The sequence below is a fragment of the Ceratotherium simum genome, chromosome 10 (genome assembly GCF_057802395.1).
Source record: "Ceratotherium simum simum isolate JZ-2026a chromosome 10, ASM5780239v1, whole genome shotgun sequence".
In the NCBI taxonomy this organism is placed as follows: Eukaryota; Metazoa; Chordata; class Mammalia; order Perissodactyla; family Rhinocerotidae; genus Ceratotherium; species Ceratotherium simum.
In genome coordinates this window covers 81,131,510-81,156,971 of record NC_141909.1, presented here as the reverse complement: position 1 = coordinate 81,156,971, position 25,462 = coordinate 81,131,510, and the positions used below count along the sequence as shown (strand labels likewise).

The window sequence follows — 25,462 nt, the reverse complement described above, 5'->3', positions numbered from 1 at the left end:
ATAGCTTGATGAGTGATGTGTAGGTCTGCGCCTGGGATCCGAACCTGTGAACCCTGAGCTGCCGAAGTGGAGTGCGTGAACTTAACCACTACGCCACTGGGCCACCCCCTCCACCATTTTTTTCCCTTTACTGAGGAAGAGTTGCCCTGAGCTAACATCTGTTGCCAATCTTCTTCCATTTCATATGTGGGTCGCTAACACAGCACAGCTGACGAGTGGTGTAGGTCTGCACCTGGGATCTGAACCCACGAACCTGGACAGCCGAAGTGGAGTGTGCCAAACTTAACCACCATGCCATGGGGTTGGTCCTTCCTCCTATCCTTTTTAGCTGCTCCTACTCACTTTCTTTTACTAGTTTCTCTTCACCTCTCCAACTTCTAAATGCTGGAATACCTCAGGGCTCATTCCTTTGACTTCTTATCTTTCCTCATCTAAATTCGCTTTTGCAATCTCATCAAGTCTCTTACCTTAAATAGCACTAATCTACTTAAGACTCTTAAATTTATATTTCCAGTTCAATTCTCTTCCCTACTTGTATATCTAACTGCTTACTCAGTATCTCCTCTTGGGTGTCTAACAGAAACTCTTGTTCATGAATACCTACTATGTGCCAAGTACTTACCATTCTGGGCATTTGGTTTAGGTCACTGAGCACAACAGACAAAAATCCCTGTTGTCATATAACAGGCATTCTAGGGGGAGAAGACAGTTTATTGTTTATCAATAAACTTCAAAAATAAGTAAATTACATATAGGATAATAGAGTGTGATAAATGCTATGGAAGAAAATTGCACAAGGTAAGAGGGATTGAAAAGGCAGCAGAATGAAATGAGATGGGGGTGTGTGTGGTGTGAGGATTGCATTTCTTCGTTGAGAAGATGACATTTAAGCAAAAACGGAAGGGATTAGCCAAGGAGATATCTGGACAATGTGTTTCAGGCAAAGGGAACAACCAGGGCAAAGGCCCTAGAGTGGGAGCATGTCTGTTGTGTTTGAGGAAAAGCAAGGAGGCCAGTGTGGCTCGAATGGAGTTAGCTAAGAAGAGAGTAACGTGTTTAGGGTTAGAGAGGTGAAGGTGGTGGGCAGATAACTTTATACTTTATAAAACACTTCAATGTTAAATTTCTTTTTTTTTTTTTTTTTGGTGAGGGAGATCAGCCCTGAGCTAACATCCGTGCTAATCCTCCTCTTTTTGCTGAGGAAAACCGGCTCTGAGCTAACATCTATTGCCAGTCCTCCTCCTTTTTTTTTTTTCCCCCAAAGCCCCAGTAGATAGTTGTATGTCATAGTTGCACATCCTTCTAGTTGCTGTATGTGGGACGCAGCCTCAGCATGGCTGGAGAAGCGGTGCGTCGGTGCGTGCCCGGGATCTGAACTCAGGCCGCCAGTAGCGGAGTGCGCACACTTAACCGCTAAGCCATGGGGCCAGCCCTTAAATTTCTTTAAATCAGCTTCAAGTGTCTATCTAACTTGGATTTATGAAAAACAGAGCGGCAGAAGATAAGATTTCATAAGATTTCATGCTTATCAAAATAGTCTTTGGACAGAGGACTTGAAATTTATATTGTAGCTCTCGAGGAGCTGGACAGTCCCCTCGCTGCTATTTGTGCTGTTTTTTTAGCAGTCTTTCCTATATCTTCTTTGCAATGCCTGCAAATGAGGTGAAAAAACAAAACAAATCCAAAATCTTGGTGCATCTTTCACCCACCTCTGTGCATCTTGCCTATCAAGATGCTAAATAAAATGCTAAATAAAAATGCAGCTCTGTATGACTAAATGAATTGAAATAAATTATCCTTAAAATTTCCTAAGACAGAAAGATGCTGTATAACCCTCTACATATGCTATGATAACACCATTCATTCTAAGGTACAGTTATACACATTATATAATAATAGAACAATATGTTTAAGCATGCTGGCCATTAAGGCAAAAAGAAAATTATGCTTGACCACAAAATTTTCATTTCCTAATATAACATAGTTTTCTAACAATATAAAGACATGTTATGGTACTCCTAAACACATGTTTAGCAAGCTTTTAATTCTGAAGATGTCAAAATTAATTCACTAAAATTACAATGTGGAAAGAATACAACAAACATCATATTCTACCAAAACAAGCAGCATGCTAAAATAACCCATAAGAAAACATCACAAGAAATTTAACTACTTTTAATAACATTTCTCCAAGTAAAATTTAAGAGTTTTTCTCATGACAATGATATATTGTTGTTTTCTTATATACATAGTTTTATCATGGAAGAGTTAGTTTTTAAGTTGTGATATGACTGACACAAAGGGTACAATCTAAAGGCTAGAAGGAGGGACAAGTCAGAGCACGAAGGGCTCTGCATATTAGACTAAAAGTTATGGGAACCACCAAATAATTTTAAGAAGAAGAGTAAAAGGATCAATATGTTGGCACGAAAAAAAGAGGTCTAGATTGAAGGAGAGGAGGCTATTGCAATAATCCAGGGGAGAAATGCTGAGAGCCCCAAACTAAGGCAAAGGAAATAAGACTAGAGAAGGATAAATAAAAGAGAAATTAAGAAGGTAGAATAAGAGATGTCTGAAAACTCCCAACAGACTGAGTGACTTAGGGGGTTGATGAGGGTTGTGTCATTATAGAGAAAGAGAACACAGGAAAAGAAAAGACTGGATGGGAAAGAAGATGAATGCAGTCTAGACATGTTGAGTTTCAGATGCCTGTGGGGATAATACATAAGTGTAAGTGTCTAATGGATAGCAAGATATATACTTCTAGTGGCCAGCAGAGCGTTTGAGGCTAAAGAGAAAAATATCTAAGGTAACACAACCATGTAAGCAGTTGAAGTCAGGAGTGACAATAAAATCATTCAGGGATTATGTATAAGGCAAGAAGAGCTGAAGGGAGCGCTGGCATTTAAGGGTTGATAGGAAGAAGAGATACCACAAAAGAAACTGAGAAGGAATGAATATAGTAGTTAGAACAACACCAACAAATTTGTGTCACAGAAACCCAGGGAGAAAAGTGTTTCATGGAGGGAGTAGTTCACAGTGGCAAATGCTCCTAAAAGGTCAATTAAGTAGGCAGAAAAAGCAGCCACTGGTCTTGGCAATTTGGAAGTCACTGATAATCTTAAAAAGAGAATATTCAGTAGACAGGTGAGAGAGGAAGCCAGATTGTGGTGCACCAAAGAATAAATGGGAAGTAGTATGGATGGCTGACATCTGGCTGGTAAGAGAACTGTTAGAGAGAAGTGAGATTACATTAGGGATTTTTCAAGATGGTAAAGACATGAGATTATTTCTAAGTTTCAGAGAATGAGACAGTAGAGACAAAAAGAATGATGAAATTAGAGGAGATGGTGGAGGGATTAGTCTTAGTAGGGTGAGGAGCACCACTGGGAGAAAGCTAATTAGGGATTTGTGAAATGCTTTGGAGAATCTAGGTGAAGTTGAAGAACATGAATTAAATGGCTCCAATCATGTGATTTTCTCCAACAGTCCATAGCAGGCTGGGTTCAATAAGGATAAAGGAGAAAGATAATTGAAAGCAAAATGACAAACCACGCAGCTACAGGGAAGGAAGAAGATGCAGAAGGAGCTGAGAGTTTCAGAATAATGGAATAATTGAGATTAGAAGCTTTTAGGAGGTCAAGAATAGGTGTGTTGGGTATTAGAAAGTAGGGGGATAATTAATAAGTTGTTGCCAGAGAGTGGGATTCTCTAATTAGAGATTTCAAAATTGGCACAATGCCAGGTAATAGACATGGGCTGTGAATGATAAGAATGAAGGTCACTGGAACTGAGGAGAACTAAAGAACCGTAAGGCTAAAGAAATTCAGTAGAAAATAGCACTACAACTTGGAATTCAATAGAAAAGAACCTAAATAAGGGAAAATGGTGTTTTAGCTAGATAACCTAATTCTCAAAGGAGCATGTTTTTATTGCTTTTACAGTATGCAATGGGGAATTAAGCATGACACTGATCTCCCTCAAACCTAGCACAGAATGAAGGAGAACAAGCAGTCAGCATCCATTTGAAAGAGGCATGGGGAGATGGTTTAAATAAGCTCTACCAATTACTATTAATAAAGTGTATTATTTGCAAAAGTCCAGAAAAATTAATACCAGGTAATAATGAATTTAGGATCTAATAAATCTCAGATTGTTTTCTTTCTTTCTGTTTATATTATGAAGATCATGGGTCATTGGGTTGGCTCTGTTTTTCCTTGCTTTGCTGTTCACCATGATCTGTAGGAATGCAATCAAGATTATTCTTCTTCTTATCCATGACGAAAAACAAAGATAAAGTACATCACATGCATAAAGGATGTTTTATTTGGCTTGCAATATTACTGAATTCTTGATTTAGCTAAATGCCTTCTGATACAGTTTAATTGCATTCCAATGAATAATAAAAGTAGAAACATTCTAAGAACCTAAATTGGTTAAATCAAGGGTTGCATAAAAACAACAACAATGAAACAAAGAAAAAAGCCACACAAACTTTGAACTTGATTAGAAAAATAGCACAGGCCTGTGGCTAAAATAAGGTAAAGCAAAAATCAGATTCAATTCAAAGAAGATAAAAGGGAAGAAAATTCTTTAATGACATTAAGCATAAGAGTAAATAGTTGATGTTAGAGGAGGAATAAAATACAAATGTTTAATGAGAGGAAGTCAAAGGAGTGAACCACTGCGTTAGGTGAAGAGAAAATATATATTAATACATATTATTTACAAGTATATGATATATTAACATTTTGAGGATGCTGATCAAGTTTTTACAACCTCCACTTGAAATCCTAATCTGAAAAAAAATGAGCATAAATTAAGTATAGGACACAGCATAGACAATGCTAAAAAAGTATTTCTAAAGAATTCTTTCATTATCCTTTGTTTTCTTTCAAACTATCATTTGTTTTGTACCTCTTAGAACACAAATTTTTAGAAAAAAGAATCTATACCTGCCATTTTCATTTCCTCTTAATTCTCTTTTAAACTGCTGACCACTCTCTTGAAACTGATTTACCAAAGGTCCTAAGGACCCATGCTCTCCAACAGCTTCTTCCCAGTTATCTCTTACTGGACCATCTGGAACACCCGCACTATTGACCAAATATTTCCTGACTTCCATGATACTGCATTCTCATCCTTGGTCAACAGTCTTATTTTAAAAATCTCTGTAAGTGGCTCTTCTTTCTTCGCTTACCTTTTAAATGTAGATTTTTTTTTTTTTTTAAAGATTTTATTTATTTATTTTTTCCCCCCAAAGCCCCAGTAGATAGTTGTATGTCATAGCTGCACATCCTTCTAGTTGCTGTATGTGGGACTCGGCCTCAGGATGGACGGAGAAGTGGTGCCTCGGTGCGCGCCCGGGATCCGAACCCGGGCCACCAGCATCGGAGCGCGTGCACTTAACCACCAAGCCACGGGGCCGGCCCCTTAAATGTAGATTTAAGAAGTGTTTTTTAACTTTTTTATACAAATATTTGTTGCAGATGAACTAGAAAATTAAAAGAACAAAAAGAAAATATAAAAACTGATAATTCCAAAAGCCAAGCATGAACTATTAGCAATTTGGAAAATATCCTTGCAGACAGTATTTTATTTATACAGATATGTTAATAAGAAAAAAAAAAGGGCTCGTATTCTTTATATACTTTTTAAAAACGTACCTAACTGACAGAATTGAAGGGAAAAAAGACAATTCTACAATAATAGTTAGAGACTTCAATACTCCTCTTTCAACAATGGATAGAACCACCACAGAGAACGTCAATAAGGAACAGGAGAACTTGAACAACACTATAAACTAATTAGACCTAACAGAGATATAGAACTCTTCTCCTAAGCATATCAGCATATACACTGTTCTCAAGTGCACATGCAACATTCCAGGATAGACCATAGGATAGATCAAAAAACAAGTCTTAATAAATTTAAAGATTGAAATCATACAAAGTATTTTTTTCTGATGACAGTGGGATGAAATTAGAAATGAGTAGCAGAAGAAAAACTGGAAAATTCACAAATATGTGGAAAGTAAACATACTCTTAAATGGGTCAAAGAAGCAATCACAAGGGAAATTAGAAAACACCTTGAGAAGAATGGAAATGAAATCACAACATACTAAAACTTACAGGATACACTAAAAGCACTGCTAACAGGGAAATTGACTGCTGTAAAAGTGTATAGTAAAAAAGAAGAAAGATCTCAAACCAACAGATCTGTATACTCAACTAACTGTATACATTAAGGTGCCAGAAAAAGAAGAGTAAACTAAACTGAAAGCTGGCATAAGAGGAAATAATAAACATTAGTGTGCAGATAAACAAAATGGAGAATAAAATAACAATAAAGAAAATCAATGAAACCATAAGCTGGTTCTTTGAAAAAAATCAACAAAACTGACAAAACTGTAGCTAGTTTGACTGTAAACAAAAAAAAAAAAAAAGAGAGCAGCCTTAAGTCAAATTAATAAAACTTTAGCTAGTTTGACTGTAAAAAAAAAAGAGAGAAGCCTTAAGTCAAATTACTAAAATCAGAAATGAAAATGGGCACATTACTACTGATTTTACAGAAATAAAAAGGATTCTAAGAGAATACTATGAACAACTGTATGCTAACAAACTGGATAACCTAGATTAAATGGACAAATGACTAGAAACTAACAAACTAACAAAATGAACTCAAGAAGTAATAGAAAATGTGAATATACTCAAATGAGTACGGAGATTGAATCAGTAATCAAGAAGCTGTCCAACAAAGAAAAGTCCAGGACCAGAAGGCCTCACTGGTGAAATTCTACTACACATTTAAAGAAGAGTTAACACCAGTCCTCCTCAAACTCTTCCAAAAATTGAAGAGGAGGGAATATGTCTGAACTTATCCTAAGAAACCAGCATTAACCTGATACCAAAGCCAGACAAAGACATTACAAGAAAACTATAGGCCAATATTCCTTACCAATATTGGTGTAAAAATTCTCAACAAAATGATAGCAAACAGAATTCAACAGCACACTAAAAGGATTACACACCATGAGAAAATGGGATTTATCTCTGGAATGCGAGGGTGGTTCAAGGTATGAAAATCAATCAATGCAATACACTACATTAACAGAATGAAAAAAAAAACCTCACGTGATCATCTCAATGGATACAAAAGAAGCATCTGACAAAATCCAACACCTTTTCATGATAAAAACACTCAAACTAGGAATAAAAGGGACCTTCTCTAAGATTATAAAGGACATATATGTAAAATGAGAGCTAATATCATACTTAATGATGAAGACTGAAAGCTTTAACAGTAAGATTAAGAACAAGGAAAAGATGCCCGCTTTTGCCACTTCTATTCAACATGTGACTAGAAGTTCTAGCCAGAGCAATTAGGCGAGAAAAAGAAATAAAAAGCACCCAAATAGAAAAGAAACATGCATAATTATTTCTATCTGTAAACGATATGATCTTATGTGTAGAAAATCTTAGGAAATTCACAAAAAACTGTTAGAGCTAACAAATGAATTTATCAAAGTTGCAGGATACAAAATCAACACACAAAAGTCAGTTGTATTTCTATACACTAGCAATGAATAATCCCAAAAGGAAATTAAGAAAATCACTCCATTTGCAGTAGCAGCAAAAAGAAAAAAGTATTTAGGAATAAATTTAACTAAGGAGACACAAAATTTGCAGAGAGAAAACTATAAAATATTGCTGAAAGAAATTAAAGAAGATTGAAATAAATGGAAAGGCATCTTGTGTGAATGGATTGGAAGACAATATCATTAAGATGCCAATACTACCAAAAGCAATCTATGAATTCAATGCAATCCCTATCATAATTCTAATGATGTTTTTTGCAGAAATAGACAAACCCATTCTAAAATTCATATGGAATTTTAAGAGTCCCCAAATAGCCAAAAGAATCTTGAAAAAGGAGAACAAAGTAGGAGGACTCATACTTCGTGATTTTAAAAATTAATACCAAACTACAGTAATCAAGACTATGTGGTACTGGCAAAGGATATGCATACAGATCAACAGAATAGAATAGAGTCCAGAAATAAACCTATACATTTATAATTAAATGAATTTCGACAAGGATGCCAAGACAATTCAATGGGGAAAGAATAGTCTTTTCAACAATGGTGCAGAGACAATTGGAGAGCCACATGCAAAAGGATGAAGTTGCAACCTTTTACCTTACACCATTTACAAGAATTAACTCAAAATGGATCAAAGACCTAAACTCAACAGATAAAACCATAAAACTTTTAGAAGAAAACAGGGGCAAAATTTCCTGACCTTGGATTTGACAATAGTTTCTCATCTATGACACTGAAAACACAGGCACCAAAGTAAAACAGATAAATTTGACTTCTTCAAAATTAAAAAATTTTGTGCATCAAAGGACACTATGAAGAGAGTGAAAAGACAACACACAAGATGAGAGAAAACTGGAATTTGCCCATTTCAGCTATCTAATTTTTTTTTTTTTTTGGTGAGGAAGATTGGCCCTGAGCTAACATCTGTTGCCAATCTTTCTCTTTTTGCTTGAGGAAGATTATCCCTGAGCCAACATCTGGGCCGATCTTCCTCTACTTTGTATATGGGATGCCGCCACAGTATGGCTTGATGAGAAGTGTGCAGGTCCGTGCCCAGAATCTGAACACGCGAACCCTGGGCCAAAAGCAGAGCACACGAACTTAACCCCTACATCACTGGGCTGGCCCCTTCTTTTTGCTTTTTATTTATCTTTTTGTTGAGGTAACATTGGTTTATAAGATTACATGAATTTCAAGTGTATATCATTATATTTCAGTTTCTGTGTGGACTACATCTTGTTCACAAGCCAAAGACTAATTACCATCCATCATCACATACATGTGCCTTATCAATCCTTTTGCCCTCCTCCCTCCTCTCTCCCTCTCTGGTTAACTACCAATCTAATCTCTGTATCTATGTGTGTGTTTGTTGTTGTTGTTTTTACCTTATGAGTGAATAATACATATGGTATTTGACTTGCTCCATCTGACTTATTTTGCTTAGCATAATACCCTTAAGGTCCATGTGTGTTGTCACAAACGGCAAGATTTCACCTTTTTAATAGTTGAGTAGTATTCCATTGTGTATATATATACCACATCTTCTTTATCTATTCATTCATTGATGGGCACTTAGGTTGCTTCCAAGTCTTGGCTATTGTGAATGATGCTGCAACGAACACAGAGGTGCACTATCTTTACACGCTCGTGTTTTCATGTTCTTTAGATAAATACCCAGCAGTGGAATAGCTGGACCTTATGGTAGTTCTATTCTTAATTTCTTGAGTAATCTCCATACTGTTTTCCATAGTGGCTGTACCAGTTTACATTCCTACTACCAGTGTATGAGAATTCTCTTTTCTTTCTTTTTTTTTTTTTTTTGTAAGGAAGATTGGCCCTGAGCTAACACCTGCCAATCCTCCTCTTTTTACTGAGGAAGACTGGCCCTAGGCTAACATCCATGCCCATCTTCCTCCACTCTATATGGGATGCCGCCTATGGCGGCAAGTGACAAGTTGACAAGTGGTGCGTCGGTGCGCGCCTGGGATCGGAACCGGCAAACCCCGGGCTGCTGCAGCGGAGCATGTGCACTTAACTGCTTGTGCCACTGGGCCGGCCCCCTGAGAATTCCCTTTTCTCCACGTCCTCTCCAACACTTACTATTTCTTGACTTGTTAATTATAGCCATTCTGACAGGTGTGAGGTGATATATCATTGTAGTTTTGATTTGCATTTCCCTAACAATTAGTGATGTTGAACATCTTTTCATGTGCCTGTCGGCCATCTGTATATCTTCTTTGGAAAAATGTCTGTTCAGATCTTTTGCCCATTTTTAAATTGAGTTGTTGGTTTCTTCGTCATTGAGATGTATGAGTTCTTTATATATTTGGATATTAACCCCTTATCACATTTATGGTTTGCAAATATCTTCTCCCAATTGTTAGGCTGTCTTTTCGTTTCGTTGATGGTTTCCTTTGCCGTGCAGAAGCTTTTTAGTTTGGTGTAGTCCCATTTGTTTATTTTTTGTTTTGTTTCCCTTGCCTGGTGAGGCACGATATTCGAAAAGATGCTGCTGAGACAGATCTCAAAGAGAGAACTGCCTATGTTTTATTCTACAAGTTTTATGGTTTCAGGTTTTACATTCAAGTCTGTAATCCATTTTGAGTTAATTTTTGTATACGGTATAAGACAATGGTCTACTTTCATTCTTTTGCATGTGGCTGTCCAGTTTTTCCAACACCATTCATTGAACACACTTTCCTTTCTCCACTGTATGCTCTTGGCTCCCTTGTTAAACATCAGCTGTCCACAGACGTGTGGGTTTATTTCTGGGCTCTCAATTCTGTTGATCTGTGTGTCTATTTTCCTGCCAGTACCGTGCTGTTTTGATTACTATAGCTTTGTAGTATATTTTGAAATCAGGAAGTGTGATACCACCAGCTTTGCTCTTTTTTCTCAGGATTGCTTTGGCTATTTGGAGTCTTTTGTTGTTCCATATAAATTTTAGGATTCTATGTTCTATTTCTGTGGAAAATGTCATTGGGACTTTGATAGGGATTGCACTGAATCTGTAGATTGCTGTAGGAAGTATAGACATATTAACTATGTTAATTCTTCCAATTTAGGAGCATGAATATCTTTCCATTTCTTCATGTCTTCTTTGATTTCTTTCAACAATGTTTTATAGTTTTTAGTGTACAAGTCTTTCACTTCTTTCATTAAATTTATTGCTAGGTATTTTATTCTTTTGGTTGCGATTGTAAATGGGATTGTATTCTTAATTTTTCTTTCTGCTATTTCATTGTTAGTGTATAGAAACACAACTGATTATTGTATGCTGATTTTGTATCCTGTAACTTTACTGTAGTCATTTATTAGTTCCAATAGTTTTTTGGTGGATTCTTTAGGGTTTTCTATATATAAAATCATGTCATCTGCAAATAGTGACAGTTTTACTTCTTCCTTTCCAATATGAATACCTTTTATTTCTTTTTCTTGCCTCATTGCTCTGGCTAGGACTTCCAATACTATGTTGAATAAGACTGGTGAAGTGGGCATCCTGGTCTGGTTCCTGTGCTTAGAGGGATAGCTTTCAGTTTTCCACCACTGAATATGATGTTAGCTGTGGATTTGTCATATTATTATGTTGAGGTACTTTGCTTCTATATCCATTTTATTCAGAGTTTTTATCATAAATGGATGCTGTATCTTGTCAAATGCTTTCTCTGCAACTACTGAGATGATCATGTGATTTTTATTCTTCATTTTGTTAATGTGTTGTATCACAGACTGATTTGTGGATGTTGAACCATCCCTGCATCCCTGGAATAAATCCCATTTGATCATGGTGTATGATTTCTTTAATGTATTGTATTAGATTTGCTAGTATTTTGTTGAGGATTTTTGCATCTATGCTTATCAGTAATATTGGTCTGTAATTTTCTTCTTTTGTGTTGTCCTTGTCTGCTTTTGGTATCAGGGTAATATTGGCCTCATGGAATGAGTTAGGAAGCTTCCCCCTGTCCTCAATTTTTTGGAAGAATTTGAGGAGGATAGCTATTGAGTCTTTGAATGTTTAGTAGAATTCACCGGGAAGCCATCTGGTCCTAGACTTTTGTTTTTTGGGAGGTTTTTGATTACTGCTTCAATCTCCTTACTGGTGATTGGTCTATTCAAATTATTAATTTCTTCTTGATTCAATTTTGGAAAGTTGTATGATTCTAAGAATTTATCCATTTCTTCTACAGTACCTAATTTGTTGGCATATAGCTTCTTGTAGTGTTCTCTTATAATCTTTTGTATTTTTGAGGTGTCCATTTTAATTTCTCCTCTTTCGTTTCTAATTTTGTTTGAGCTTTCTCTTTTTTTTCTTGGTGATTTTAGCTAAAGGTTTGTCAATTTTGTTCATCTTTTCAAAGAACCAGCTCTTAGTTTCACTGATTTTTTCTATTTTTTTTTAGTCTCTATTTCATTTATTTCTGCTCTGATTTTTATTATTTCCTTCCTTCTACTGATTTTGAGCTTTGTTCTTCTTTTTCTAGTTCCTTTAGGTGCAATGTTAGATTACTGGAGATTTTTCTTGTTTGTTGAGGTAGGCCTGTATTGCTGTAAACTTCCCTCTTAGCACCACTTTTGCTGTATCCCATAAATTTTGCCATGTCAAATCTTGCCATTTTCATTTTCATTTTCCTCCAGGTATTTTCTGATTTCTCCTTTGATTTCTTCATTGACCCAATAGTCATTTAGCAGCATTTTGTCTAATCTCCACATATTTGTGGCTTTACCAGTTTTCTTCTTGTAGTTGATTTCTAGTTTCACACTGTTGTGGTCAGAAAAGATGCCTGGTATTATTTCAATCTTCTTAAATTTATTGAGACTTGTTTTGTGGCCTAATTTGTGATCTATTCTGCAGAATGTTCCATGTGCATTTGAAAAGAATGTGTATTGTGTGGTTTTTGGATGGAATGTTCTGTATAAATCTACTAAGTCCATCTGGTCTAATGTGTCATTTGAGGCCAGTGTTCCCTTACTGATCTTTTGTTTGGATTATTTATCCATTGATGTAAGTGAAGTGTTCAAGTCTCCTACTATTATTGTGTTACTATTTTTCCTTTTATGTCTGTCAATAATTGCTTTATATATTTAGGTGCTCCTATGTTGGGTGCATAGATATTTATAAGTGTCATATCCTTTTGTTGGATTATTCCCTTTATCATTATGTAGTGCCCTTCTTTGTGTCTTGTTAGTTTTTTTTTTTTTCCTGAGGAAGATTCGTCTTGAGCTAACATCTGTGCCAATGTTCCTCTACTTTGTATGTGGGTCACCACCACAGCATGGCTGACAAGTGGTGTAGGTCCGTGCCCAGGATCTGAACCTGCGAACTCGGGCCACGGAAGTGGAGCACACCAAACTTAACCACTATGCCATGGGGCCAGCCCCTGCAGTTTTTTTCTTTCTCCATCCCTTCACTTTCAGTTTGTGAATATCTTTAGGTGTATGGTGTGTCTCTTGTATGCAGCATATATGTGGGTCTTGGTTTTTTATCCATTCAGCCACCCTATGTCTTTTGATTAGAGCATTTAGTCCATTGACATTTAATGTAGCTATTGACAAGTATTTACTTATTGCCACTTTGTTACTTTTTTTCTGGGTGTTTCAGTAATTCTTCTCTGTTCCTTTCTTCTCTTGCTCTCTTCCCTTGTGATTTGATGGCATTCTGTAGTGTTATATTTGAGTTCCTTTCTCTTAATTTTTTGTGTATTTATTATAGGTTTCTGGTTTGTGATAACCATGAGGTTCATATATAATAACCTATGTAAATAGCAATCTATATTAAGTTGATGCTCTCTTAAGTTTAACCTCTTACTAAAAAGCCTTACACTTTTACTCCTTTCCCCTGACATTTTATGTTTTTGATACCATATTGAACCTACTTTTTGTGTGTGTGTATCCCTTAACCTCTTATCATACAGATAGATGATTTTAGTACTTTTGTCTTTTGACCTTCATATTAGCTTTATAGGTGGCTGATCTGCTACCTCTACTGTATATTTGCCTTTATCAGTGATATTTTTCTGTTTGATAATTTTTTATTCCTATTTGTGTCCTTTTCTTTTCCACTTAAATAAGCCCCTTTAACATTTCTTGTAAGGCCAATTTAGTGGTGATGAATGCCTTTAGTTTTTGTTTGTCTGGAAAACTCTTTCTCTCTCCTTCTATTCTGAATGATAACCTTGCTGGATATAGCATTCTTGGTTGCAGGTTTTTTCCTTTCAGCACTTTGAATATATCCTGCCACTCCCTTCTAGCCTGTAAAGTTTCTGCTGAAAAGTCAGCTGATAGCCTTATGGGGTTTTTGATGTAAATTGTTGCCTTTTTCCTGCAGCTTTTAGGATTATCCCTTTATCTTTAATTCTTGACATTTTAATTATAATGTGTCTTGGTGTGGGCCTCTTTGGGTTCATCTTGTTTGGTGCTCTCTGTGCTTCCTGTACCTGGATGTCTGTTTCCTTCTTTAGGTTAGGAAAGTATTCAGTTATTATTTCTTCAAATACATTCTCTGCCCCTTTTGTCTCTCTCTTCTCCTTCTGGGACACCTATAATACTGATGTTAATTTGCTTGATGTTGTCCCAGAGGTCCCTTAGACTGTCCTCAATCTTCTTAATTCTTTTTTCTGTTTAGCTTGGGTGATTTCCTCTACTGTTTCGTCCAGTTTGCTGATCGGTTCTTCTGTGTCATCTACTCTGCTGTTGATTCCCTGTAGGGAATTTATCATTTCCATTGTTATATTCTTCAGTTCTGATTGGTTCTTTTTTATATTTTCCAATTCTTTGTTGAAGTTGTCACTGTGTTCATCTATTCTTCTCCCAGGACCAGTGCGCATCCTTATGACAATTAGTTTGTACTCTTTATTAGGTAGATTGTTTATCTCTGTTTCATTTAGTTCATCTTCTAAGGATCTGTCCAGTTCTCTCATCTCTCCTGTCTCCTCATTTTGCCTATTTCTCTGTGCATATCTATGTATTAGGTAGATCAGCTACGTCTCCCAATCTTGGAGACGTGGCCTTATGTAAGAGATGGCTTATGGGGCCCAGAAATGTGCTTCCCTCTTGTCACCAGTTACAATGTTCCAGGAGTGTCTCCTGTGTGGGTTACATGTGCCCCTCTGTTGTGGGGTTGCTTTTGCTGTGGATGCATGGATAGTCTAGGCTGGCCCCCAGGCCGACTGGTTGTAAAGCTCAGATGTGTGCAGCACTTTAGTGACTTTATTGGGTGGGGGAGCCCCAGCACAGCTGGCTGCAAGGTCTAAAAGCACACACCTGCTGCTGTTTTGCTGTTAAGTGAGTCAGGCCCCTGACACCTCTTTTCAAAGAACCAGGTTTACGTTTCACTGATTTTTCTCTACTATTTTTCTAGTCTCTATTTTCTTTTTCCCTACTCTAATCTTTATTATTTCCTTCTGTCTGCTAGCTTTAGGTTTAGTTTGCTCTTCTTCCAGTGCCTTAGGTGAGAAGTTAGGTTACCGAGACGGTTCTCTTTATTAATACAGGCATTTATAGCTATAACTTGCCCTCTAAATGAAATGAGAAACAGGAAATAGAGAAAATCGATGAAACCAAAAGCTAGTTCTTTGGAAAGATAAATAAAATTTATAAACCTCTAGCGAGGCTTACCAAGTAGGAGGGAAATTAGTATATATCCTACGATTCCCATTGATTTCTGCCATAATTTTTATTACTTCTTTTCTTCTGCTCATTTTGGATTTAACTTGCTCTTCTTTTTTGAATTTGCTAAAGAGGAAGCTTAGACTATTTGATTTTAGATCTTTCTTCTTTTTTTTGTTTTGTGAGGAAGATCAGCCCTGAGCTAACATCTGTCACCAATCCTCCTCTTTTTATTGAGGAAGACTGGCCCTGCGCTAACATCCATGTCCATCTTCCTCCACTCTATATGGGACACTGCCACAGCATGGCTTGACAAGCAGTGTGTTGGTGCGCGCCCGGGATCCGAACCCTGGGCCGTGGCAGTGGAGCACGTACACTTAAACTCTACACCACTGGGCTGGCCCTCTTCTTTTTAACATATGCATTCAATGCTATTATTTTCCCTTTAATTTTCATTTAGTTCAAAATATTTAAAACATTTTTTTGAGATTTCTTGTTTGACCTATGTGTTACTCAGAAGTATGCTGTTTAATCTCCAAATATTTTGAGATTTTCCAGTTATCTTTCATTGATTTCTAGTTTAATCTATTATGGTCAGAGAGCATACTTTGTATGATTTCTATTCTTATAAATTTGTTTATGTGTGTTTTATGGCCCTAAATGTGGTCTATCCTTGTGAATTATCTAGGTTAGCATTAGAATGTATATTCTTCTGTTGTTGGATGAAGTATTTTATAAATGTCAATTAGATCCAGTTGAAGGATCGTGCTGTTTAGTTATATCCTTACTGATTTTCTGTCTGCTGGATCTGTCAATTACTGACTGAGGGGTGATGAAGTCTCAAGTATAATAGTGGACTTGTCTATTTTTCCTTACAGTTCTATCGGTTTTTGCCTCTTGTATTTTGAAGCTCTGTAGTTAGGCATATACACAGTAAGGATTGTTACCTCCTCCTGGAGAACCGCCCCTTTTTATCATTATATGATGCCCCTCTATATCCCTGAAGATTTCCCTTACTCTAATATCTGGTTTGTCTGTAATTAATATAGCTATCCCTGGTTTCTTTTGATTAGTGTTAACATGGTGTATCTTTTCCATCCCCTTTTTTCACATCTATGTCCTTACGTTTAAAGTGAGTTTCTTGTAGATAACATATATAAAAGACATCTGTCTTTTAATTGGTGTATTTAGACTATTCATATCTAAAGTGATTATTGATATAGTTGGATTAATATGTACCCTATTTTTAACTGTTTCCTCTTCATTGTTCTTGTTCTTTGCCTCCTTGTCTTACACTTTTTCTGCCTTCGCTGGTTTTAGTTGAGCATTGTGTAAGATTTGATTTCCTCTCTTCTCTTAGCACACCAATTAATATTTCTCTAATTTTTTTTAGTGGTTTCCCTAAAGTTTGTAAATATACATTTACAACTAACCTAAGTCCACTTTCAAATAACATTATCCTGCTTCATGTGTAGTGCAGGTAACATAACAGAGTATTCCCAATTTCTCCAACTGTTCCTTATAGTACTACTATCATGCATTATTCCACTTCTCCATAAGCTATAATCATCCAATACATTATTGCTCTTATTATTTTGAATAAATTGTTATCTGTTAGATCTGTTAAGAATTAAGAAAAATAAATGATTTTATCTTCCTTTATTCTCTTTCCAACTCTTATTTTCTTCATGTAGATCTGAGTTTTTGACCTATATCATTTTCCTTCTCTCAGAAGAACTTAACATTTCTTGTAAAGCAGGTCTACTGGTGACAAATTCCCTCAGTTTTTGTTAGTCTGAGGAATTCTTTATTTCTCCTTCATGTTTAAAGGATAATTTCACTGGATATAGAATTCTAGGTTGGTGAATTTTTCTTTCAAAATTTTAAATATTTTACCCTTCTCTTCTCATGCTTGCATGGTTTCTAAAGACAGGTATAATGTAATCCTTATTGTTGTTTCTCTCTAGGTAAGGTTTTTTTGTTTTGTTTTTTGTCAAACTGAGATATAATTGACACACAATATTATTACAGGTAAGACTTTTTCCCCCCCTTTGGCTTCTTTCAAGATTTTCTCTTTGTCTTTCATTTTCTGCAGTTTGAATATGATATGCCTAGGTGTAGATTTTTTGGTCTTTATTCTGCTTGGAATTCTATGAGCTTCCTGACTCTGTGGTATGGTGTTCGTTGATAATTTTGGAAAATTCTCAGCCATGAATACTCCAAATACTTCTGTTCTTTCTTCTGCTTCTGGTATTGCCTTTATGTGCATGGTACACTTTTTGAATTGTCCCACAGTTTTTGGATTTTCTGTTTTTTCCAGTCTTTTTTCTTTTTTCTTTTCAGTTTGGGAAGTTTCTATTAACATATCTTCAATCTCACTGCTTATTTCCTTGGCCCAGAGCATTGCTCTGACAAGCCCATCAAAGGCATTCTTCATTTCTGTTACAGTATTTTTTATTTCTAGCATTTCCTTTTGATTCTAAGAGTCTTCCTATCTCTGTTTACATTACCCATCTGTTATTATATGTTGTGCACATTTTCTATTAGAGCACTTAGTATATAAATCATGGTTACTTTAAATTTTTGGTCTGGTTAAGTGCAAAATCTTTGCCATATTGGAATCTGGTTCCAATGCTTGCTTTGTCTCTTCAGACAATGCTTTTTGCCTTTTAGTATGTCATTTGATTATTTTGTTGAGAACCAGATATGATGTACCAGGTAAATGTTACTGAAATAGACAGGCCTTTAGTGTGAGGTTCTATGTTTGTCTGGCTAGAATCAGGCTGTGTTTACTGTATGCTGTAGTTGTAGGTGTCAGAGGCTAAAATTCCTCTGGTGTCCTTGTTTTTGTCTTCTCTGTTGTGTTTTCATTTCCCTAGAAACTTTTTTTTTTTTTTATTGCAGTAACATCGGTTTATAACATTATATAAATTTCAGGCATACATCATTCTATTTTGATTTCTGTATAGATTACATCATGTTCACCACCCAAAGACTAATTATAATCCATCACCACACACATGTGCCTAATCATCCCTTTCACCCTGCTCCATCCCCACTTCCCCTCTGGTAATCACCAATCCAATCTCTGTCTCTATGTGATTGTCTGTTGTTATTTTTCTAGAAACTTCTTACAAAGGTCTGAAAGGTGCAGTTCTTTCAACTATATTCCCCTGTTACACAGGAGCCCTACTGATGTGTAGTGAGCTGTGGGGGGTGGAGATGAAGTATTCTATAATCCTATGATTAGGTCTCAGCCTGGTAGTGAGCCTGTGTCCCTGGGCTGTGATCTCCACAAGTACTTTCAGTGTTTTTTTTCCCTCTTAAGTGAAACAGGAAGGCTAGAGGGGGCTAGAGTTGGGTATTTCCATTCCTCCACCAGGCTGGTTAGGCTGTGGTAAAACAACAGTGGGTTAGCCTTTGGTAAAACAGTTTCCTTTCTCAGCAGGTCTTTGTTAAGGAGGAGAGAATGCTCTAGAAGTATTTCAAAATGGTTACTTTTCCCCTGCCCGAGGGAAGCAAGAGGGAATTTTTCTGATATTCCCTGTGAGAACCTGGTGAGGCTCTTCCAGGTAAAACTCATAAAAGTATATGGGCCCCTCATGGCTGGGTCTTCACAAGTTTTTATCTCTCAAGTCAATCTGTGCTCAGACTCTAAGAATTTGCCAATTATTCTTTAAATATTTCCACCAGATGCTGGCTCCAGTGGTGGCTTCTGGGCACCAGTGGTGGTTTCTGGACAGTTTCTACTCCAGGTAAGCTCTGTTTCTCTGTATCTACCTGTCTCCAGTTTACAAGCCTGTGTGCCCTGTGGTTTCAATTCTCTGACGGAGCTAAGAAGAGCTGTTGATTTTCAGTTCTTCAGCTTTTTTCTTGCTGCAAGGACAGGAGTAACAATGTCCAAGCTCTTTATATATTGGAGAGGCTAAACTACTTTTTTTTTTTTTGCTGAGGAAGATTCACCCTGAGCTAACATCTGTAGCCATTTGTCCTCTTTTTGCTTGAGGAAGATTCATCCTGAGGTAACATCTGTGCCAATCTTCCTCTGTTTTGTATGTGGGTTGCCACCATAACATGGCTGCCATGATGTTTGCACAACGATGAAACTGTCTAATGACACATTTCTCAGAATGTATCCTCTCATTAAGCAAGGCATGACTGTACAGTTATCCACAGGGCAGTACTTCCAACACACTTTGAAAGGTATAAGGAAGCCAAGAAGTTTTCATAGAACACTTTGCAACATAGGGCACAGAGGATGGGGCCATATCAGTCTCTTCAAAGTAAAAGGGACTAGTTTAGGTAATAAAACTAAGAATTTCTGACATCATTTGGAATAACTAACAGTTGACAGTTTATGAAATAAAATTATGTAATTACAGCTTTTGGATTTTTGCTTTTTTTTTTTCAGGGTTTTTTATTGATGGCATCATGACTCCATTATATGGTCCTCCTAATTGCTCTAACCTAGTTTCATTTTTTTTTTTTTTGCCCAATTTAAAACATCAATACCACCAAAAACTAACATCCTGGATAAATTAATTATTCTATTAATAACATATTTAATGACATTTAAAAATTTACCTATTTTTTCCTGTCTCTTTAGAAAAACCCATATACATAACAACTATGTCTCAGAAAAATACATACAAAAGTTTAACTACACTCATGTCACAAGGACTGAAAAGTCTAAACAATAAGTAAATGCAAGGTACAAAGAATGATGATAATTAAAATGAAAAAAGTTGTTAACAATTCTCAAAAACAGGTTTCTCAGCTCTAATGTTTGATTTTTTTTTAAACTTAAGAAACAAAAAACAACTCACGTTCCATTTGCTCAAACATTACTGAAAAGAGGAAGTCTCGTGGTGTCATATAATATTCTCCTTCATATTCCAGTGAAGAAAACTGCATGAAGCGCTGTTTACGAAGAGACAATTTCCCTATCATCTCGTCATAGTCAGTGTTTTTCTAAAAGAAAAGGAAATTGCAATTTAAGATTTTTTCAGTATGATTTCCCAACTTAGCTACTTCTAGAATAATCTTTAAAGAGTAATTTTAGAGTTTGTTGAATGCATAAAGATATATGCACCCCTATGTTCACTGTAGCATTATTCACAAGAGCCAAGACTTGGAAGCAACCTAGGTGCCCATCAAGGGACAAATGGATAAAGACGTGGTATATATACACATGGAATACTACTCAGCCATAAAAAAGGATGAAATCGGGCCATTTGTGACAACATGGATGGACCTTGAGGGTATTATGCTAAGCGAAATAAGTCAGAGGGATAAAGTCAAATACTGTATGATCTCATTTATAAGTAGAAGATAAAAACAACAAACACACACATAGAGACAGAGATTGGATTGGTGGTTACCAGAGGGAAAGGGAGGAGGGCAAAAGGGTGATAGGGCACATGTGTATGGTTATGGATTGTAATTAGCCTCTGGGTGGTGAACTTGATGTAATCTACACAGAAATTGAAATATAACGATGTACACCCAAAACTTATATAGTGCTATAAACCAATGTTACCACAATAAAAAAAAATTTGTTGAACTTAGCAAATGATAATAATAAGAAAAAGAGTAATTTTATTGTTTAGGTCTAACAATCTCCAAACTTTTAAATCATTCATTTAACAAATATTTACTGAGTGCCTACTTCGCACTATTTTAGGCACTGAAGGAGACTAATGAGGGAACTTACATTCCAGAAAGGGAGAATGACAATTAATAAATAAATGTATAAAATAATACAAGATAGTGAGAAGTGCCACAAAGAAATATAAAGCAGGACAAGAAAGTGATAAACAGTAATGTTTTAGATAGGATAGTCAGGGAAGGCCTTTTCTAAAGAGGTGACATTTAAAGAGACTAAATGAGGTGCAGCTAGTGAGCCATGGGGCTCTCTGGAGCATTCTAAGCAAGAGGTAAAGTAAGAACAAAGACTATGAGATGTGAATAAGCTGGGTGTGTTTAAGGAACAGCATGCCAGAAGATCAGATCAGAGAGATAGGTAGACAACAGATCACGTAAAGTTGTGTTTTCATAAAGACACAATATATCATATCTGAAAAATAGCTCTGCTTTCAGAAATACATTTACATCACGGGTGCAAGAACAAGAACAAGAATGGGTAAAATATTGTTAGTGTAAGAGTCTGTATCTCAGGCAATGGGACCTAGATCTCGATTCAAATGCTGATAGAGACAATACTGAAATCTTTATTGTTAAACTTTCATTGAGTGCTTACTATGTGCTAGGCACTTAATTAAATACTTTACATGGATTATTTAGTTAATCCTGACAATAACTGAAAAATAAATACTACAGTAGATACAGAAACTATAAAATAAATGGCAGAGCCAGGATAAAAAACCAGGTGTGTCTGACTCAAAGTGTTTCAATATCTTATCCTCCTATCCTACCTATGGTTGGATACACTATCCTCCTACCCATGGCTGGGCATTGTGTCCTAGGCAGACTGGAAGAAGACAACATACCAGTTAACATAGATACCAAGGTCAATACAGTAATCTTGACACAGAATGTGAGTATTATCTGTGAAATTCAACAGCACATTCTCACCCTGGATTGCTTGTCTTAAGGCACTGCTCTAACTTGGACCACAACATCCTTCCTGGACACATCACCTCCTTTTCACGCCTACTACCGATCCTATTATTTACCCTGACACACAAATGATGTTCACTGACTACAACTGAAATGGGGAAAAATATGAATTCTAGTTGTTTAAACCTCTCCAAATTCAAAGTCATCAATAGCTCCTTTTCTCTCTCCTTAATTTGACAACTGGCTTCCTTGAGCAGCTGGGTTTATATCTCTCGTGTTCTGTACAGTGTGTACTAGAATACTGGACATAGATATACAGAATAGTCAATAATACTGCAGTGATCTACTCCTATCTTCTCTAGAACTTGTCTATTCATGTCTTGCCTTTTCTTTCTCCTTAAATTACTACTATAAAAATAACTCAAGGGGCATGTTTTAATTACATGACTCCATTCTCTTATCCTAGTAATCAGAAAATTGAATTTCAGTAATACTTCCTGAACATTTTATACATGAGGCAGATATATATGTGTGCATACACCTGTATATATCAGTATTTATATGTAGTAACAGGTACATATTTTCATTTTATTTAACAAATTGATATTGACTATCTGCAGGAAAACAGTGGTAAACAAGATAAACATTAATTCCTACCAGAAATTCCAATAATTCCTACAAAGTACTAAGTGCTTTGGCAGGGAATTATAGAAAGTATATGGATGGGATTGGGAAGGGAGGGTGAGTAAGAGTCTCCTCAGTAAATATCACAGCACTAAGTCCTAGATACGAGAGAAAATATAGCATATTAGAAGAACTGAAAGAAGTTGAACATGGGCATATTATTAGCTTAGAGAATATTTATATTTATTATAATAATGTAAATATATAGTGTATTAAGAGATTAATGAAAGTAAATAATCTATACAGAAATATAGTATATTTCCAAATCCTTAAACAAATGTTGGCTCTTTCACACTTCCTAATATCTAAATTGCTCATGACTGGTTAAAAAATACTTTTTACCAACAACTTAATCCTTTTTGTATAAATAAACAAATTCTTCTTTCCAAAGTTCAGCCAACTAAAAGGGGTCAATTACCCATTTATCTTCCTCCTCAAATGGTCTCATAACAAGATGGACCACTAACTCCATGTCTCTTTTGGTTTTCATGTTGTCCTCTATCTTGTAGCAATCTTACTCTTTCTTGGTCCTAACTTACAGGGAAAACGACCAAGAAGTAAAAACACAAACCTCCCATTCTCTTACAGTAAGACATGAAAACTATTTTCAAAGAAACTCTGTTTTTTTCTTCTAGGAGATTTAGACCCTAAAAATTCCTCTATCTCATGGTTACCATTTTCTATATGCCTCTATGTGTCTATAAGTCACATAAGTATACATTTCTGAAGGGTCCTGAGAAGAATCAATTATTCTGGGAAATGCCATTTTAAATAATGGTTGATTGGGTTGTCATCCCTTCCAATTTTCCAATTTTGTTTAAATATTCTCTCCAGTGAACAAGAAAAGGCAGAGGAGGTGAAACTAAAGCTTCCTTTCATGGGTTGATTTCTGAGCTTGAAGCTGGCATACAAAGTGCAGACCATAAATTTAAAAAGTCATTTACAAACAAATGACCTCCAAATGTGTCCTACCACTATGACTCTCTTTATCAGTAGATGGTATGGTATAAAACCGTTTTAACAATGCTTCTACCAACATCCTCACAATTCAACCTGGTATTCGGCCTTTAATTCCTGCTACTTCATGGTATAAACAAACCTATTCTACTATCCCCAAATCTTTCAACTCCCATTGCCAGCACTAATAATGTCCCTCCTTCTTCTAATCCTTTCTACTACCTCTCACACTCTGCTTACTGTGTACACAGCTATCACCTGGAGGTCATCACCATTGTAGAGTCTAATCCTACCATTTCCCTTACAGAATATATAGTGGAAGCCCCAAGTCATGATCTCTTACTATTAGAGTTTTTCCTTCATCCTAACCAACCCCCACCCCCCACAAGTAAATATTTAACTGGGCATCTACTAATTTGAGGGCACTCTAGGAAGAGACAGAACACATATGAATCAAGGGGGCAACAGTATAGTTGCAAAGGCTAACAACAATAGCTAACGTTAATTACACACGTAGTATATGCAAGGCAGGGTGCTAACATCTTTACACACATGGTCTCAATCTTCACAACAACTCTAATAGTAGACATCGTTTTTTGTGTGTGTGAGGAAGATCAGCCCTGAGCTAACATACATGCCAATCCTCCTCTTTTTGCTGAGGAAGACTGACCCTGGGCTAACATCCGTGCCCATCTTCCTTCACTTTATATGGGACGCTGCCACAGCATGGCCTGACAAGTGGGGCATCCGTGCGCGCCCAGGATCCGAACCCGGGCCGCCAGCAGGGGAGTACACGCACTTAACCGCTACGCCACGGGGCCGGCCTAGACATCTTTTTATCATTCTTATTTTACAAAATAAGAAACCAAGTCTTATCAAGGTTAACCAGCTTGCCTAGATTAACATGGTAAGTAAGTTGATAGCATGGGCAGTATGACAACAACCCCTGTCTCAACCACTGTCCTATACTAGCTCCTTTAAGAATTATACAAATTAAGAAAATAGAGAAAACAGTGTGGGTAATGACAGTTGAGGAAGTTCTCATGAAAAGAGTGGGATTTAAGCTAGGCTCTAGAGAATAACAAAGAATAGAACTAGAATTAGCCGTCCTTTAGGCCTGGGCTAAGTGTTGCCCATTTCCTAAGTGACATGCATTACTTCCCTTATTCAATCAAATTTAAAATAAGTAGGATGTTCTGAATATGTTTCTTTGCTACAATGAAATTTATGTAGAGGAAAAAAAAGTATTGTTCTGAAATTGCCAGAACCTTTCTAATTCCAAGTTCATGAACCAACAAATCAGTTTTATTTAGATTACCTTTATCACACAGTAGTTGAAGTTTAAAAGTACGTTTTAAAGGACACTTGTATAATCAATGTGTATTATAATTTATGCTTACTTCATAGAATTTGGAAGATTAATTTGCTGTTTTTAATCTTTTATTTATCTGTAAGGTTTACTCTTGTCTTACTTCATTTGTATAACCATTATGATCAAATCTCAGACTTACTGGATAGATTTAATTGTCCATAATTAACAATTCTCCCTCCTCCACTTTCTTTCTTTCATCTGTGTGCTTTCCTTCTCATGTGTGTGCACTCTCTCTTTTCACATCTTCCTTTCCCTTCCTTCCTCCGCTCACATGTTTCAGGTGGCTTTTTTTTTTGTTGCTTCTGTTTTCATACTCCTTGAACTAACTGTATTGTTGGGGGTACTCATTTCTCTAATCTCTACCGTCTCTTTCTCACTTTGGCATATATGTGGCGTATGTGTGGTAGGTTGGGCTTGGTAAACTGAGCTAAGGCAAAGACAATGGCTTGTAGACTTTGGTTAAGTGCAGTTAGAATATCAGTTTGGATGGAGAGGATGAGGAGGAACAAAGGTCAAAATATTAAAGTTATATCTGGGAGTAACAATACAAGGGCAAACGCCTAGCTTAGTACTGTTACATACATATCAGGCAGTGAAAAAGTTCATTAATTCATTCTCAAACATTTAAGAACCTGTTATGTGTCACTGTTTGTGGATATTTAGA

General features: G+C 36.3%; 1 protein-coding gene across 1 annotated transcript in view; it reads right to left on the bottom strand.

Moving 5' to 3' along the window:
- The window catches only part of MICU2 (mitochondrial calcium uptake 2), a 139,260-nt gene that overhangs the window by 76,453 nt on the left and 37,345 nt on the right, over positions 1–25,462 (bottom strand). Inside the window, exon 2 of the mRNA XM_004435255.3 lies at positions 20,033–20,177. Within this exon, the coding sequence (XP_004435312.1) occupies positions 20,033–20,177 (145 nt within the window). The remainder of the gene's footprint in view (positions 1–20,032; positions 20,178–25,462) is intronic.